We start from the raw sequence: 19,547 nt of genomic DNA on the forward strand, positions 1-19,547 counted from the left end.
TCCACATTCTTTCCAGAGGCTGTGAGTGTGTCAGTGGGAGATGTTGTAGATTTCAGGGGTGAAACTTTGCTGATGAACCTCTGCTTTATCGTGGACCGTTTGTCAAAGATCCCATCACACTAAACCCGTGTGTATCACGTTTAATGTGCATCGATCGGCCATTAATCATTTAGTGTACATGTTTTGATGTGATAATAGAAATGAAAGCTTTTTAACTTTTTTTGTTTTTAATAGATCAGAAATCCAACGACATAAGGGAGACAGAAATATGAAAAGCAATCAAACTAATCACATTCTCACACAGAAATGCAAAAAAAGAAAAAAGAAACAAAAAAACATGTCAAGTTATTGGAAAAGAAACCAAACCCACCGCAGCTCGCTTACAAATCTTTGCTTTCTGGATAATTAACCGATCTTAACTTAACCCTTTTGACATCTTGAAAAAATTTCCCCAACCAAGACTCTACATCCCCTCTGGAGTGACTCCTCCCAAATTTTGAAGAAAATCTTATCCTAATAAACAGTTTTATTGTTTTTATTTCAGTTACACAACAGACTCATTTTCAAATCGACTTATAAAGCACTAAAAAAGCCTAAATTTAAAACGCACCGATTAATAAAGAGACTGAAACGGATATATGAAATTGCTAGAGGACTGAAATGAATGAAATGAATAAAAAAATGAATTAAATTTCTGTTTAAACAATGTAGAAGTGCTTCAATGAGTAAAAGAGCTTGAACAACATGAAAACATTCAGGAGAGCATAAAGATTGCAAATGGTTAAAACTGTTAAGAATCCCTTAAAAATCATTTTGAACATGGGCGAAACCTCCAAACATTGAACTCTTAAAAATCTAATAAAAGTTTCACCGTTCTAAATTGTGCTCATGAAACTTCAGCAGCTGGAGGCGGTTTTTGGAAATGTGGAAAAACGTGGAACATAATTCGGTGTGAAGTGACAGAAATGAGTTTTGCTATTAAGTTTTGATGACCTGTGGGACGAACCAACAGCTGAACGTTTTAAAGGCTGATAAAGTCGGGATACAGGACGATCCTGATCCAGTGAGGATGAAATGGAGAGATATTAAACTTTTAACATCCTCAGGGAAACTTTTTGCTCTTTTTTCCTGACTGGGGTGCAACAATCGCCTGGACGCTGCTGAAAGATGAGCAGAGCACACACTCCCTGCACACGTGCTGTGCTCTGCATCCTGGTGTGCTGGCCTGAAAAGGCATGCATAGCATAGCATTTAGCTCAGCTCACATCGTTATTGTTGGAGTTATGTAACGGGATGAGCGCCACGGCAGCTTTCCAGCTGGAGTTTTGTTCTGGTGTTAAAACTCTCAGCTTGATCACCGAGAGAACCTCTACTTTTCTCCTTTTTTTTCCCCCCACGTTGCTCTGTGTGCAGCTGCAGGTTGCATTATTTTCCTGTAGCTATCAGCTGCAGAAGCTTTGTGCAGGAGTGTGTGTGAGTGTGTTGGCTGTGGTGGGAGCGTGCACATGCCGGTGTTTTGAAGAGCTGCAGCCACGCCGCTCTCGCTCTGTGTGTGATGAGCACTCACCCCAACTAGAATGTGTTGAGTCAGCTGCTCTGCAAGCCTCTGTCCCTCCCCAGTGAGCTATTTATACACACCCAAAACCAGCCTCGGCCACATACCAGCACGCAGACACACTCGCACGTAGACGTAAGAACGTACACATTTTGGACGATCACGCAAACACAGACACACACTCACAGAGGGACTTGAGAGCAGCTTGTAAACAATCGAGTGGAGGACGGGCGAGAGCGGAGCTTCAGGGTGACTCGGCTATTTCTCTCCCTTCCTGACACTGTGCTGAGGAGGAAGCGACAGGTGGGCTCAGAGAGACGCTCCGGCCGACACTGGGCTCTCATGGGAGCAGCTGGACCGGCGACAGACCTCACAGGATCACATGTAGCGCACCAAGGTAGGAAGAGGAGTCCGCTGCGCTCCGTGTCTGGGCTGAGAGGGTTTGAGGAGAATCACCTGGACTGTGAAGGATCTGCTCTGAGGTTCGAGGTTGGGTGTAATGATCGGATCAGTGTCCTGTTTAAGCGCTGGCAGCTTCTCCTGTGGCGTGTTGATCTGCCTCTGATGTCTTGTTTTGCATGAACATGAGAGCTGCTCTAAAGCAGGACTGTCAAACACATTTTAGTGCAAAATGCAGTGGAATGTGAAAAAGCCGTCCTCCTGTAGCTGCAGAATCGTGCATGTTTTTGCAAACTCACCCTGACAAGCATGACTTCGAGGTAGTTTTCTGTCTTTCACGGCAGCATCAGTGATATCTCAGCTTTGACCTCTGTGTAGTCTTGTGCCTGCTACTCTAAAGATAATAGTTTTCCTTGACATTTTTTTTTAATTTGCTTGGTGGTTTGCTCTCTGGATTGGAGCCTCTTGCAGCTCAGTTTTGGCCCACGGGCCTTATGTTTGACACCTCCAGTTATTTCAGGTATTTTGAGTCCTTGAGAGGTTTTTGTCTATTTTATCTTTTAACATTTTCTTGGAATTGTCACCATTCAACTTGCTTTTCTTTCGTTGTCTTTTTATTTTGTATTTTAACCTTTTTGATTGTTGGAGTTTACTGTCCGTCTTATTATTTATTCATGTATAACTTTCTGAAAGCTTCATGTTGCCACTACAGAAGTGCTGAAGAGGCACACGTGGCTGAGGAGCTGCAGGTTCCTAACATTTCGCCCCTCATGCTCTGGATGTTAGCGATAAAAACACTTCAGACTATTTTAACGCCGCTGGCAGCTCCAGCCAGTAACGTAGAGTTCACATGTCAACACAGCCACCTCTACAGAGGGAAGCTATTCTCAGTGTTGTTGGTTGTGCTGTGTAAATATACACACTTCATCTCAGTTGCGTAGAGATGGTGTTGATGTTGTGTTGAAGGAGGCAGTGTGTTTCTTTCTCCTCAGTTTATATATGTGGAAATCAGATGATGAGCAAGGTTTTTCTGTGTGTGTGTGTAACTCTGAAAACGATGCATTGAGCATTGCCAGGCCACAAGATGATGCTGTTGGTTGTTTTTGCAATGAAACCACAAACACTGCGGCAGAGAAGAATACACTATAAACATGAACAATGACGAATGCACGGACATTCTTAAGGCAGACGATGAAGTTGAAGTGACTCTCAGGAGAATCTGGACTGCGAGTCACGACACTCTGGAGGAAAACGTTGTTGTTGTTCTCCATCTACTCCACCTTGGGAGCTGCTTTCAAAAAGTTACATTTTCAGTGACTCTGTGCACCAGTGTGTTGAGGGATAAAGATCTCTTGTTCCAGAGATCAGCACCAAACTCACTGTACCATAACTAATAAAAAGTTCTGCAGTAGTATTAAAAAAAGAGATTAATGGAAACTCTAGTACTACAAGTATGATGCATGTAACATCAGGGCTGCAGTTTTTCTTCTGTAGTGTAAATCATACTTCCAGTTTAACTTACTGCAGCGGGTTTGAATTACTGTGGTCTCTTTCGTCTTCCAGCTCCTCTGGACCCATCACAACCTTTTTTCATGAAAAAACTCCAACACTGATCCAGCCGCCGCAGTAGCAGCCTGGCATCACCCTGCTCTGAGTCCTGTCTGTAGAGTTGCTGGTAACAGTTGGGCTTGAGCCTTGTTGTCCTGGATTCGCGGGCAGAGTGGGCCTTGGTTCTTGGCTCGCGCTGCAGCGGTCAGTCTGTTGTTGGCTTCACGCTGTGAATCACTCTCCAGGAATGTCTGGTCACCGAGCAGAATGAGATTATAATAGGTGACACGGGCCGCTCTGTTTGTCAGCGAGTATCTGGGTGACGACAGTCGGTATCAGTTCACTCGGAGCAGATACATCGCTCATCTGTGGTGATTTCCAGTCTTCTCTGGTTTTCTACAGTACCCTCATCAGACTCAATGTCCTCTAATATTCAAGAGAGAGACGGATATCTTTTGATGTATCTCTGCAGCGTTTCTGTGCCTATTAAATGATACACTTATAATGCAAATGCTTACAGTTTGAGTCCGTCCTGTGATCCTGATGTAAAATCTGTGGCCTCATGTCGTCCGCTGAAAGAGGTTTAGTGACGGTCGTTGTGGTTTTGTGACCACAATTAGGCATAACCTTCTCCCAGTGTCTGAAACTTCACGCCCGCAGTCTCATTACACTGTTTTGTAGCTGCTGCATTAAGCTTCTAACAGTCAATAAAATGTAGTAGAAAATACTGTGACGGTCACAGCGACACCACCCTGCAGAGTCCCCAGAAGGAGAGGTCTTGACCACATCTGTATTCGTCTTCTGCCTCCATATCGAACTTTTGCCCTGCAGATAAATGCTGAAAGAACGTCTTGGTTCTTGGTTTGCTTCCTGCATTTATTTCCTGAAGGTGTGATAAATGACAGACAGGACAGAGTTCTTATTGTTGAAGGTTGGAGTGCGTTGCGGTTCGATTGCATTTTGCAGTCGGAGTTACTGTCGTCACCACCTTAGTGAAATTCACGTGTTAAACTTTCTGTAAAATTAAAAAAATAAAGCCTAATTGGAGGTAACTGTGTGAAGAAACCCTCTCCTCTCTGTATGAACTTTCATTTCAGGTGATCTCTACTTATTGTTTTTCACATTCTGAGTTAATTATTACTGTTGTTCGTGTCTCCAGACCCCAAACCGTAGATATTGTGCACTTCTGACGCTGATTTTGTTTAAGGATTTCTTTTAACATTTTTTTTCCCTCCCCATGGTGGACAGTGATTAACACTGAGTCAAAACTTTAGTTGTTTCCACGATTTATTGTGGTTTAAATGTTGTTAGATGTTGTAGTGAGATCATTGGTTTGAATTGAATGTGGCTTCGACCATCATTTTGCCTGGCAGCAGTAAGCAGTCTCAGTTTTTGGATTTTCCGTCTTCACTTTAAATGTTCCTCGTTGCAGACGCTGTATGTTGTGTGTCGGCTCCTTTCAAAACATTCTGTTACCTCTGTACACTGCGCTGGTTTACTGAAGAGTGTCAGTGCAGTTATGCAAGTATAACTGTGCAAATTCAGTGAGTGCCACAGTCACTGCGAGGCAATAAAAAACACATTTTCAGCTGATGTTTAAAGATAAAACGCAGTCGCTTGGTTGTAGTTTTGACAGCCAGTGCCGGTCCCTGGTCCGGCGCTTTGCATGTGCATTCCTGCCATGTGTTTCTGTGGAAGAGGTGAGCAATGCCCCCCGGGGGCAGAGCTGGGATCAGGCCTGTTCCCACAATATTGACATGACTTCGACTGTTGGGTGAAAAGCATGAAGAGGCAGAGATGAAGGGAGCTGGCTGCGCTCGCCGCTGGAGGCTGTTCAGTAATGGCATGTAATGGGGCGCCGCCTTCTTTTCATGAATAGCAAGAGCGCACCTCAGTTTTTATCTCTTTTAATGAATGTCAGACATTTATTATGAAACCGAAGAGATGTTAATCACGGAAATGAGGCAAGTAATTTATTGATCAGTCGATCGACGAAGCAGCAGCTGAGAGCTTCCATCCGCTGCTCTTTAACTGATTTGTTGTTGGATTTTTTTTTTTTAATGACCGTACATGAAACATTTGGAGAGTCAGCCTACCTTTATATGCAGACAATGACACACTCTTGTCTGCATTGGACTGAAATGAATCTGGATGGCTGAGAAAAGCTTCAATGGTCTCTCTGGCTTTCTTATACCTCTCGCTTTGTTTGATGCTGTATGTCTTCGTATGGCCGCCGTGTGAACAGCAGGTTGACACGAGGTCGTCAGGTGAATATTTCAATTCAGTTACGATCATCGCCGCAGCCCATTCTCTATCCACAAAGGCCAGTCACAGTGAGCTGAGCTCCTCATGGTACCATGTCTGTGTTTCTGTTCCCTTCAATGAAACACTGTGTTACAGTAGAAGACATTACTGTAAGTCTAAAATAAAGCCCGGACCTGAAAGACTGGCGGATCCTGCTCTACTGGTCCTCACAGAGTCTATATCCACACATCTGACTCTACAGGTTTCAAGAAAGCCTATATAAACACATTAATGGCAGCCAGGTTTAAAGCGGAATAAATATCGGACATAAAATGATATTCATAGTTTGGTTAGCTAAACTGGGGTTTAAATGGTGACGGGTTTAAAGATAAACTAGAGTAAAATTAAAGTAAAATAGTAACACAGAGGTTTGCTTTGGTTCTGTGAAAACACAAAGCAGCCAGATATACCCAACTTCGAAGATTAAGCCTGATTAAATATTTACTGAGTGCAGAGGAAAACTTTACAGTAGGTACCTGCCTCTCTATATGAGATTAACCCTTTGATGCACAACATATGCATCAGATCCCTTTTAATGGAAAACATGGGTCAAAAGTGATTCATTTCCCAGATTACAAATCAATGGATTCTGTATCAGGGCTGTATTTACTAAAATACCCTAACCCCTAACTCAACCTAAAACTAACAAAGAGTATGGAAAAAGATCAGTAAGTTTTGTGATGATGGTGTAAATTAGGAGCAAGAGAAAGAGCACTGTTTGTTTGAAAGAACAGATCTCAAAGCACATAAACAATGATGCTTCAGTTTCAGCATTTATCAGAAATCACATTATCACCAAAGTAACACTGGCTGCACCAATGACGACCAATCCACTGCGTTTAGCTGAGCCACCACTGTTAGATACAACAATATGTGAAGAGCTAGTTGACAGTAACCAGTGCCAGATTTCTGACAGCTGATGTCTTCACTTTCAGTGTAACTACAATAAAATAAAATACTGTTTTTCACATTTTTTAAGCTGATAATGCTGTAATAAATGTGTGTGAGCCTCAGTTTGGGAGCCACATGGAGCCCAGTCTGATCCTACTACAGCTGGACCAGAATAAAAAAAAAAAACTTCTCAATAACATGATTGAGTCAATTTCAATAACATCAACACAGATGAACCTGATATGAACAACTTTACATTTTGTTAATACAAGTAAAATCAGGATTGTTTCTAGACTGCGCTGTTTCTGCAGATTCTCGTGTGCATGTTTTCCATGTTTTCACAAACTCACCAAGCATGGCTTTTAATGCTCATACTTTTTTTGAGTAGAAACTAGGCAGGAGGATTTCACTGCTGCACTAGAGGCATTGCTGCCATCTTCTGTTCAGTTCTGGCTCTCATTGTTTTATAATCTCACCAAACTCTAAAATAGAAGTTACTTTTATTGATAAAATTACAGTCAATGCCTTGCAAGCTGATCCATTCTTTCATCCGGTTTCTTTTGCTTTCATGCAGATGTTGATTATTCACTGTGAAAATCTCTTTTGGGGTGAAGGACAAAACAGGACACCCACCGTATTCATGACATTAGTGCAAGGCAGTTAGTTTGGTAAATTCTGCCACATTGTCGCTCGGATCGGGCTGTTTTCGTATTTGTTTTGGCCTGGCGAGGCATGGCTGTGGACGGTGAAACAGGGAGGTGTAGTGGAGCGTACTGAAGGCATGCAGAGGAAGTGGAGGATTTCTTGTGAGACTGGGTGGAGTGCAGCACTGATTAGACATGCACATAAAACAGCAGAAGCTTCCGGAAATGTAAACATGGTGACGGCTACACGTGTTTCAGAAGCTTATCGCGCAAGTAAGGATTTCGGTGAAGAGGCAATGGGAAAAATGTGCTCGGTTTCAAGAAACTGCGTTGGTTTTTAAGTGGGTGCACTGCTCATGGTAGCTCAAATAAGAAACTTCCAGCAAAAACTACAAAACTATAAAACTACCAAGTCCCAGGAGAATCTGGACTGGGAGTCATGCCTCTCTGGAGGCCGCCATTGTTGTTATTGTCCATCTACTCGCACATGTACAGAGGATCTACGTACTCTGGCTGTGGTGCACATGTGCAGGAACAGTGGTTCAGAAAAGTTCAATTTTGCCATATTTCAATGGAGATGAAGTTGAACCGCTTTTGAAAAGTTCCACCTTGGAGGCCACTTTCAAAAAGTTGTTTTCAGTCCAGTGTTTTCGTTGCCTTTTCCAGCTCTTGGCGGTGCGGACACTAGTTGAACAGATCCTATTTTCCCTCATAACATAATGGCATTTGTCACGAATATGGCTCAGGCCATTTTATTAAGTTTGAATTATTTTGAAATGTCAAATATGCGGTGTATTCTGTTCATTTTCAATTTTTGGAAAAACTTAAAAGTTCAATACTGTGATGTTGTTTTGTTTGTGTTTGACATGTTCCACCAGATTCATAGTTCTGTCTCATGAGCCAGAAAAGCAGCAGGCCGGCCAACTCATTCTGCTCGGCAAAACACAGTTTTATTGGATCAAACCCAACATTTAATGGCCTGCCCACTCAAACTGTAGCAGAAACTCAGCTAAATAACCCAACACCTTTCACTGAGGAGGATTTCACTTTACAACCTGAACCCATAAAACATAGAATAAAGTGAAAATGTAATGACTCACTGTCTGTCTCTACTTGTATTTATAACTTAAGTCCCAGAAAGAGCCAGAGAGAGTGACCGACTGGTGATGCACAGCGTTGGTATGCCGGGAACAGGACCGAAGCTGACGGGGAACGAGAGAAGGAGGGGGAGGGAGGGAGGGAGGGAGGGAGGGAAATGGAAGTAGGAAGGAGGGGGAAAAGTGGGAGTGTGATAACAGCGCGGCGAAGATTTGCTGGCTCTCTGTCAGTGTTTCCCAACAGCCTGCTGCGCTCGCGGACTTCTCTGTAACAGCGTCTGGATTACACCGGCAGCGGCTCCAATGTTCGGCAGAGACCGCCGACGTCATGGTGAAGTACAGATCCATCCCGGCCTCCCCAGTGTCTGTGTGTAACCTTCTGGGAAAGGTGCTTCCTTATTGCTGCAGCGTCAGGGTGTAAAGTGTACCTGCTTCAGAAGCGTGTGTGTGTGTGTGTGTGTGTGTGTGTGTGTGTGTGTGTGTGTGTGTGTGTGTGTGTGTGTGTGTGTGTGTGTGTGTGTGTGTGTGTGTGTGTGTGTGTGTGTGTGTGTGTGTGTGTGTGTGTGTGTGTGTGTGTGTGTGTGTGTGTGTGTGTGTTCAGCCGTCCGTGTGGTTGTGGGCAGTTGTCAGATTCAAGACTGATTTCGTGTTTGTTGGGTGGAGGCTCACTGCAGATTCAAACCCTCATGCCTGTTAGTAGTTACGAGTCGAGCCCTCTCATCCTGTCAGGACACTCTGCACTTTGCTCAACAGTTCATCTAAGTATGTGTGTGTGTGTGTGTGTGTGTGTGTGTGTGTGTGTGTGTGTGTGTGTGTGTGTGTGTGTGTGTGTGTGTGTGTAGGTTTGTGTGTGAGAAAGCCGAGGTTGGAGTCCAAGGAGAATGTTTAGGAGTCTGTGATTTACATTCATCGCGTCACCATAAAGCTTTACCCCCCCCTTCCTCTTTCAGTCATGGTCCTGTCAGTGTTTCTCCTTCTTTCCTGCATTTGCTTTCAGGCTGTCGTCACCTGTAAACACAGGCAGCAGGGGCATGCCCAGGCACTGCCCAGGTATCGGTATGCGTCAGCTCCGCAAGGTGTAAAGTCTGTTCCTCTCACCTTTATTCCTATTTTTTCTGAACAAGATTAGCAAGAAACCATCCTCAACTGAATGGGCCTTTTCGTTTATTAGTGAATAGAAGGCAGTTGACTAAGTTGACAGTTCTTGAGGCCTCTTTTCATCGTGTGTGTCGGCGGAAGATGAGTCTTGTTGAATCTTCTGCAAGTTAGCTTCGACTTGCAATCCTTCTGAAGCTTCAGGATATTTAACTTCCATCAGTTTTACACATGGATCCACACAACTTGTCGTCTATTGGCTGTTTTTGTCATGATGCTGCTGGGTTGGAGGTTTTACTGAACACTCCTGCTTTCCAGAGTCAGAGGAGTGACATTTTAACTATGGCACCGACCCGCCCTTTCACAGAGAGAGATAAGTGAAACTCTCCTTCTGCCATCCTCAATATGAACTTACAGTGACCTCTGATTGATCTCTTAACCCTGCATCTTATCTGCTGAGTGGAGATATAGGATTTTTTTTCATGCAGTGTGTATAAAATGACTTTCAGGGTCTTGCAGAAGAACCCAATACAAAGCAGCAACAATTTTAATTAAATCAGACTAAAAATAAACAGTGACTGGACTCGACTACACTACCTTGTAACTGTCATCTTTAATGATGGTCAGTATGACTTTTCACCTGGACGATGGGTGCTCATTAAAGCTATAGAGAAGTTAGCAGCAGCTGTACAGCCGGACTGCTTTCATTCATTGACGTGGAGATTTCCGGCCTGAACATGTCCCGAACGCAGGAACTCACCCAGTTTACATAATCTTTCAGGACATTTGAGTTTTCTCTGCATCCCCGCTCCTGTTTTTCATGTCGTGTTTTTGATTTAACTCAACTTTCAACAACTAGCACGGTGCCAATGAAATTCTAGTCATCATCGTAATGATCCACAGGCAGAGGTGTCAAAAGTATTATCATAGGTTTTTAACTCAAGGTGAGTTGTAAAAGGCACAGTTAAAGGCTGCATCTTTGTGCTTGCTGTGCAACAGGGATAAAAATGTTACTAAGCTCAGATTTGACTAAGTTGGAATCTTTGTTTTTCATCATGTTTTTGCCATGATATAGATCAAGTTGTTGAAGACAGCTTGGCCGACCCTGTGAACTACTGAGTGATGTTGCATAATGACCATGCACAGATGTGAATCCAGTACTTTTTTTCTAATTGCTGCTGTTGCTACACAGAAATACAAGCTTTATCAACAGTAATTTATTTCCAGCAATCATCAAATTTTCAAACCGTCGCTCCCTACTTCTGTCCCAGGCATTATACACCGCAACATGTCACGTTTATAACCTCTTTTTACTTATTTGTCTTACAAAACCTCTCAGCAGCTTTAATCACAACCGAATGGTTTTATGAGGACACATGACTCTATCTGGCTGTAAAGAGCTTCAGTCTGAGCTGCACGATGTTGTGGAGGGATCTGAAGGCCATAATCATTTCTTTTGTCAGTGGTATCTAATTCTGAACTGAAATGACCATTTTCACATCAAGTGGTGAAGAGTAATTCAGAAGAATCTTGTTTCCATGGAGTCAAGTCATTACCATTAAAAAGGAGCAGTTAAGAGGGAAAAATCCCGACTGGGTTGGATTGACAAAACCATGGTGCGTAGTTCTGATGACTGGTTGACCCGATCTGGGACTTTTGAGTGACCATTCTCTGTCACTTTGATTCAGGCCCACCTTCTGTTGCTTTGAACTCCTCTTTTCAATGCTATTTAAAAACCAGCTTGGGTGTGCACGGTCCCTGGAGTATTCTCAGACTTGGAAAGACGAACAAATTTAGTAGTTTGTTTCCTCCAAAGTCCACTGCCATTTAGCTTTCATCTCCATTTAACACTGTTGTAAATTCCCTGAAATAGTAAGGGAGAATTCTGCCAATCCCTTCAACAATCCACTTGAGCTTGTGTTTTTAAACATGGTGGTCAACTAGCTTTTGTTTGACTCGAAATCTGCAAAAGGTCCGATCTTCAGGGTGTCAGTTATTTCCGTTTATAAAAGGCCCAAATTAAAACGTGGCGTATTTTGTCTAAAATAACACATTCATTCAACACAGAAACCAAATTCGGATTTGTATTTTTTTTTTTGTCTGCACTGACTTAAATTTGGGCTGATCTTTAGTCTTTGCTCTTTTTGTGGACCTAATTTCGAATGCAGAGTTGGTGTGATGGTTTGCCGATGACAGCTGTGTATTTGTGTGAATGAAGCCTGATGAAAAGAGAGTTGTCGGCTCTACCTATTGCTAATATTCTGCTTCATTTTTTTTTTTTTATATTACTGGCAGAGCTGTCCTGAAAATAAAGCAATAATTTGCTGGCTGTTGATCCTATTGTTTTTTTGATGATCGAAAACATAACTTCCTTCACAACACAGCGTTCGTGCACCAACTTAAATATAGATTCATTTTTCATTTTCTCTGCTCCTACAGTTTACACAGATCACACATTGAGCTCAGTTTGTTGCACTAACTGGTTCTGCAGAACATGTATGAAATGTGATCGACACTTATTTTTTTTGAAGTCACTGTAAATGTTACTTTAGACCACATAAACCAACAAAATATCGACCAGCTTTGTCCAGTTAAGTTCTTTCATATCTTACTGTGACTTCCCAGATAATACAATAGAAATATTAGCTGTAGATATAACCAATTTATTGCAGCTAACATAATTGAAGACATTTGTATGTCCAAAAATGACAGTCAAAGAACGCTTTCTAATGTTAGCTTTATTTAGGTGAAAGCAGGTGTCTTTATTATCAGTATTAATCCAGCTTTATTATCCGTGTTTGAGAAACACCGATCGTAGATATTGAAGCTCTTGGATTGGCCTTGAAACCGCCCAAGTGAGCTGCGCCTCCTTTTTCCTGGCTTCAGCCACCAGACAAGTCTGAATTCATCAGAAGAAAGCCTAAATCCTCAGTCAGCCGGGATCGTTCTTGGTTTATTTGACTCGATCCTGAGATTGAACTTTCATTTACCCGGTACAACACAAGCGATGTTATTTTCTCTCAGTGCATGCACAGAGATCAGTAGCTGTAGAGAGAAGACCTGGAGGCTTTTTGGAAAAATGTGTAAGAATATGGAAAAAGTTACATAAGGACTCCCAGCAGGGTGGAGTCTTGTATTCTCTGGATTTAAGAAAAACAACTCATTAGTTTTTTTAGAAGTCAGTCTAGGCGGACCGTCTCATCCCCAAAATTCAGATGATTTATGAGTTTGCACAACTCTTTTTTTCAATGCAGTTTGCCCTTTTTAAATTAAAATATTTCATTATAATCTCTCTGGCCTCATCTTGGTTCACACAGTGGTGTAGTTGAGATCAGTTGTTGGGCCAAAGGCTGCATGTTCAGGTGTTCCCCATGAGTGGGTTTCCCCAGTAACTCAGCTCCTTGGTTGTGTAACTCTGCCCATGAACAAGGTATAAGTGAGAAATTGGTCAATTTAGTTGCCAACTTACTTAACCTGATCGTTCCCAAGAGGAACATGGGGCTTGAACAAAAATACGTCAGAAGGATCTTGAGTTAATCAGATGATCTTTTGCCAGTCTGACCCAGTGTGACGCACTTCCTGTTCCACCGACCGTTCCCCGCTCAGTTTGGTGAGACCCTGTGTCTCTTGACCTGTGGATTCCAAGATAGCCTGGGGTTTCCTGAGCATGTGCCCGATCCACCTCCACTTCCTTCTGCATGCTGCATATTTGGTGTGCCTTTGTCTCCTGGTTGGAAACCTCCCATAGTTCTTCAGTAAAAATTACCAAACCTGGTAGATTCTGGTATTGAGATGCAATTCAACTGCTTGGCTTTTATTCTGAAAATGTGTGCTTTAGGTTTTCCACTGTATGTAGTTCATGCTTGTGGATTTACTATCTTTATCTTTACTCTTACAGTTTGAATCTCCATTATCAGAGAGAAAATATTCGAAGAAACTAGGGCGAGCAAACAGTGTCAGCAAAACTGAGAACAATTCCAGACTCTTGTGGAATCTTTAGGTCAGATTCAGAATATAAGATTATGCCACTTTTCCAAGGTTGATATGTGTTTTTTTGAACTAAATCTTGCTTTTATGAAGACCTGAAAAAATTGAACAGCTGTTGATTTCAGTACCCGGGCCAAAGACACACACACAGCTTGTGTTTGAATATGTAACTTTATACCTGTAGCTGGCTCCACATCCCCTAATACGATCAGCTTGTCGCTGTTTGTTGCTCTTGTCTCACAAAACATGGTATAAACACTGGGGGCTGAATATTAGACACCAGGAAGTAAGATTGCTCTACTTTTTCAGATCTTTTTCATTAAGAAAAACCCGTCTTTCCCTTCATGATAGTAGTGCCTCATGATAGGGATTCTGAACTTTCACCAGTTAGTTATGATAAAGTAGATAAAACATAAATATCCTGGAAGTGAAAAATAACATTTTGAAGTTGAAATTTATAGGAAATATTTAAAAATGGTATTGTAGTTTTATTGATAAGGCACCTTTAGAATCGTAATGCAGAATACACCACAAATCATGTGATAAAGCAAATAATAATCATTGTCCAGCACTACAAGAGCTAAAAGAGACTCTGTTGCAGGGAGAGAGCAGCTCATTAAAAGCATGTATCTTTTTGCTTTTGTTTATTTTAGAGATATGGAAAAGTTAAGCAGAATCAAGCACAACTGAAAGCACAGAACTTCAAAATAGTCTGTTTTTTATGTGGCTCGTTGGGAAAAAATATATTGTATGTACTGTAAAACTAAAAGAAATTTTTTTTTACCATTTTAGACCTGAGGTTACTTTCCTGTCCTGTATTGAAGAAGCAGTCGACATATTCCTTTAACCTATTGGAGGTTCTAATTATTGCTACCATGAGGTCCAAACCATGGAATTTACCTAACCTTACCAAAACTTTTTTTCCCACTGTGGACCTTCTGTTCATGGCGTTGGATTAACAGCCACTTTGAAATGTCATCGTCAAGTGGAGTTTTGGTGAATGTTTGTCATTTCATTTGTCACAGTGTGGTTCAGGTTTGGTGAGTACAAAACGTTCTGAGTGAGGAAAACAATGTGGCGGGTTAAGTTTGGAAAGAGTATGAGCAGAAGGTGGCAGTTCAGGTTAAAAATAAACCGGCTGTGGTTAGGAAACGCTGTGGTTACGGTTAAAAAGCTTGTTCTCTATTGGTCTAAAACAGGACACAGACGTTAAAAGGCTTTGTTCATGATTTCTGAAGGTGTGACAACACGTGCAAAGCTGAACCTTGTCAGACACACCGCCTTTAAATAAAGCTTCTACTATCTAATAAGCATGTCAGATGGTGCAGTTTCTCTTGGTGGTTTCGCTGAGGTATCATTTTAATTATAGCTACAGTTTGAAAAGGAGGCAAAGTGAAGCCATTCTTGTGGTTTTGGTCGGTGATGTTGAAGCAGCTGTAGTTTCTGTTTTATCAGTTAGTAGTTTGCAGATATCTTCTCGTATCGTTCTGAGATAATTTTTGATTGATCAATATGATAGTGATGGGTTCATTATGTTCTGTCTTTTCTTGAGTGAATATTATAGCAGACAGGAAATCACCACCCCAATCAGTATAGGTTCAAACTGCTGTTTGTACTTCTGAAGGCCTCTCAGATTAAGATTTTTGAGCCCCAGTAGAGAAGAAAGAAAACACCCCCAAAACAAACATGTCTAAGGGTTTGTTGTTGCTTGAATTATTCAATTACGATTAATACTGTCACTCAAAGCAATTGAATCATGTTGAGTGGAGGTATTTGTTTTGTAAGATATTCAGGCGAACTCGGGGACAGCTGATGAAGCCACTCAGATAAGGAGCAAAATGTCTTCGAAAACCCATGACCGAGTGCTGTTGATCTGATTGAGTTGTTTTGAGACTCATAGTGTTGTTAATTGTTGCTTCTTAGAGACTGGCTGGTTGAAGAGCTCAACTGTTTACCAATAAACAGCAGTGTATTGTCGCATTCAAAATTTGTTTCTTGGGCAGAAGTTCTGGAGATCTGGAACCTGGATTTTCTGAAAGTGTTGTTTTTGTGATGGTTTGATATTTCAGTTTTTCTCTTGGGTAAAAGATACAGCATGTAACAGTTTGTAGAAGCAAAGAACTGCTTGTAAATGTGGGACCTTCCAGCCCTGGGGTTCTGATGGGAACAGTGGGCTCTGACATTCGTCTGAGTCGGGGGGCGTTCTGGCTGAGCTGGGCCCACAAACAGCTCTACACTTCACTTCAAACAGGAGCGTTGTTGTTGCTGGGACTCTAACTGCTTGTTGAACCTTTCCACTCCCCTCTGATTGGCTGCTCAGGTGGACCCGGGCTCGGGTATTATTTCAGCTGGAACTGTTCTGTTGTGATCAAATTCGGTTCTCATTAAAACTCAGCTCTTGTCTCAATATTTCTTAGAAAGAAACCCTCAAAGGAATCTCTTTAATCTTTAAACTTTCTAGGAGTCTGCTCTTGTAGATCGCTGCGGTTGTTTCTTGATTGTTTTTTAAAGTCTAGGTGATCCAGCGGTGCAGGAGGGGCTTTGACGTCTTTCTTAGATTGGATCTGTGTTACACATTATCCTCCATTATCTGCAGCCTCTGGTCTGATGGTTTTCAGAAGTAAAGCAGCAGGGGTACACAGAGCGTCGCTACTGTGGTTTCAACAGTCGTTTGGTTTGGATCCTTCTGAATTTGGGTTTTTGCTGTTCATGACCATGCTCTTTACCGTTTAGACCGTCTGGACACCACTACCAACAATACCTAAAACTGGATGAACAAACCAGAGGGTTCTGATGAAGTGGCCCTCTCAGCAGGCCCTGCTTATTTTGAGCATAACAAATAGTAATCTATTCACTTTTAGTGCATTCGGAGGTGAAATAAAGGCCAATAGCTTTAATTTAGTGCTCCTCCTGAATTTCTGAGAGTGAATGGGCCTTTTGTGTGAAGACAATCCTGAATCTGAGTTGTTTACACGTGTGAGCAGCACGGCAGTAATTTGATTTCTGTACTATGTTCTTCCTCACACAAGACGTATGGCTTACTGATCGATCCTGAAGTCCTGACTCTCGATTCTAGCGGACTTGGTGTCAACATGAAAATATTTCATTATCAATTTGACCTTCTTTTTTTTTTTTAAATACGGCTTCATCTCCTAATAGAAATCTGGTTATATAAGGATGATAACAGACCTTTGCAGCAACAGAACTCTTTAAAACTCCTTCTGTTTACGTCAACAGCCTTAACCATTTGAGCAGCGTGTAATAACTTGACTCACAGGGTTTTTGTCATGGCTACAAGGTGTTTGTTGTGTTCTGTCATTAGCTGGTTATGTCGAGGCTCCACAACTACATGGTTAGGTTCAGGAAAATCCCTTGGAGTGCTGGGAAATGACTACCTTTGTGGTTTCACGCTGCTCAGAAACAAATGGCAGCTGCCCAGGCCGACGGTTAGCCTCCGCGCTCTGTCTTTCTGGAGGTCAAAGTGTCTTTAATGAGCTGCCAAAGACGACTGCTGTGATAATGATTGGACGATTTTTTCAGTGAAATTCATCAAGGAATTAGCCCCATTATGTCATTTTCAACATGCAGGTGTTGGCACGCACGTCTGTCAGCGCGTTGCGAGCCGTGTGAGCTCATCGTCACCTGACTGATTGCACCTGCGTCGTTTATCAGCCCCACCCGCCCGCACCGTCACCCAGGGAGACACCTGAGGCAGACAGCAACGACACGACAACAAAACAGAGGCAGACAATGGCTCTTACGTAAATGCTCATTAGACTCTACCTCTGAATAGACAAAGTGAAAGTGCAATCCATCCATTGACGCTCGGGGCGTCAGCTGGGTCAGTTTCAGTCCTCATGCCTAAACCCAACTAATTGGATCCTGTGGAGACTTTCACTTGTAGCCAGTGAGCGACTGATACTCTTGCTCATGGACTGGAGGTGTTGAACCACTCAGACAACTTAATGGTCATAAATGAAGTCATCAATGATTTGTTTGTTCTGGCTGCAGATCCAGACTCTGGTATCAGTGGCCACTGGTTTATATGATGGCGTTTGAGGAGTAAGTGGTGACGACTGAACAGATTGAGAAACAAAAGACTGGACTAAAACAGTCATAGGTGTGTACAGCAGATTCCTCCACTGCCGTTTTGCTCTGTGTGAGGGCGAAGCTGTAATTTCTTGTGCCACATTGAACAAAGTCCATTCGTGGCGCCTCCTTATTACATAATCCAGTTTGTGAGAGACAATAACAGCCGATGGGCCGGTGATTGATAACTAGAAGCACCTAATCTTACACTGGAAGTTTCGACTCCCATTTACAGTCATCAATTTACCAGTCGTCTTTCCAAACACGTGATCTGTGTGCGCATCAGAAGGGACACCTGTTTGTTCATTTTTTAAGGACTCTGCAATTAAGACTGAATAAAGAGTTCCAGATATAAAATGTCTGAAACTCGTTGGCGTCGACTTGCTACTGAGCCATTTGTTGTCCCAGCCTGTCCATTTCATTCACCATGGACACAATGCAGGAAACGGGATAGTTGCCAGGAGATTAAGGCAACGCTTTCTCCCATCCTCACCATTAAACATGCACACACAAAGGCTGAGAAAACACCACAGTGTTGAGACAACCTTGTTTTCACAGTTTGCCAGCAGATTCCAGGAATGAGGCAGTCCAGCCTGGCTTTTCACAGCAATTCAGAACAAAAAAGAAAAAAAAACCTGGTTGATTTTTTTTTTAATTTGCTGTCAATCAGTGAGCCTTATTTCTACTTTTACCAGCAAGTTGACCAAATTATTACTTTTGAGCCACTTTGAATGTAAAGGGAGGTGTTAGTGTTGAGGTGTTAGTGAATATTTTTTACTGTATCAAATTCAAATTAAAAGCCATTCTTTCAAAGTAAAAGTGCTGTAGCTTCATTCATTCACCAGTAACACATTCCTAAGTGCAACATGATGTGCACATTCTTCAGCACAAGGTCGAGTTTACTTTGGTGATCTGGACTAGGCTTCCAGTTTGAAAGTAAAGATTATTATAAGTCCCAGCAACATGCGCTCCTGCAACATTTCTATTGATTTGGTATTTTTATCTGCAAAAAAATTACTACATTAAAGGAGGAAGTTGTAATAATTTCATAAGAATTTGAGGGGCAATCTTTATCTCAATCTTTATCCTGCCATTCTGGAAACATCTGGCACTATTGTTGGCAGAACTTTCCCGAGGATTACTGTAAGTTGCTCTCTGTTTATGATGCAATGACAGTTGCTGACTCAGTCCACAGGTTACTGTGCTGCAGCTGATCTGGAGTGACGGGATTTCATCACTGATCTGAATATTCTGAAAGTGTTGGCTGAAACAAAACTGACATTTACAATACAAGAAGACATGAGGACAGGACAAAATGCTAATGTTGGCTAAGTGTCATACCCTGGACCTGATTGAACTCTTTTGTGAGCCTTCTTTGGCCCATGGACCACATATTTGACACCCCTTATTTAGATGGAGAATAACTGATTTTCTATAGTTAAGGCGCTGCACTGTTGTATGATTGTGTTTAAGTGTCATTTCCACTAATTCAAACCAGAGAATTCTGAGGATTACTCAACTTTTAAAATAAGTTTTTATGTATTGCAATTTTTTATTCACTGTAACATGACTGGATGGTTAATATTTACTCATCAGTATAATATTGATAAACTTGCAGGCATTTGAAATTCATTTCCCTGAAATTAGACCAGTAATTTGGAAAAAAAAAATCAACATTGAAATGTGTTTTAAACTGGAAAATACAGTTTGACATAAAGGACTGGGATGGGAATCTATTGGGTTGGCAATGTTTGTTTTAGATTATAACTGAGATTCATTATAGCTTTTCTAATTTAAGTATTTCCTTTATTTATGTGAGCAAGCGTCTAACTAGAAGTGTGAATCCGACCACTCGCCCTCAGTGAAAGTCAACAAACATCATCCGTGGCTGCTTTTACCAAATGTTGTGTGGAGATTGTAAATTTTGGTGTGATTGTA

At 41.9% G+C, this 19,547-nt stretch overlaps 1 protein-coding gene across 9 annotated transcripts in view; it reads left to right on the forward strand.

Annotated features, from left to right (window-relative positions):
- LOC115400199 (kinase suppressor of Ras 1-like) overlaps positions 1-19,547 on the forward strand; it is a 46,427-nt gene that overhangs the window by 13,992 nt on the left and 12,888 nt on the right. For 2 of the 9 annotated variants that reach the window (XM_030107919.1, XM_030107920.1), the window contains exon 1: positions 1,660-1,952. The exons of 5 other annotated variants lie outside the window; for them this stretch is intronic. Coding sequence is in view for 2 of the 4 variants with exons in the window: in XM_030107918.1 (XP_029963778.1) it covers positions 8,767-8,769 (3 nt within the window). In the remaining 2 variants the exon portion in view is untranslated. Of the gene's footprint in view, positions 1-1,659; positions 1,953-8,654; positions 8,770-19,547 lie in introns of those variants that run through there. 2 more of the 9 variants (XM_030107918.1, XM_030107917.1) reach the window with 2 other exon arrangements.

Source organism: Salarias fasciatus, chromosome 14 (assembly GCF_902148845.1).
Source record: "Salarias fasciatus chromosome 14, fSalaFa1.1, whole genome shotgun sequence".
NCBI lineage: Eukaryota > Metazoa > Chordata > Actinopteri > Blenniiformes > Blenniidae > Salarias > Salarias fasciatus.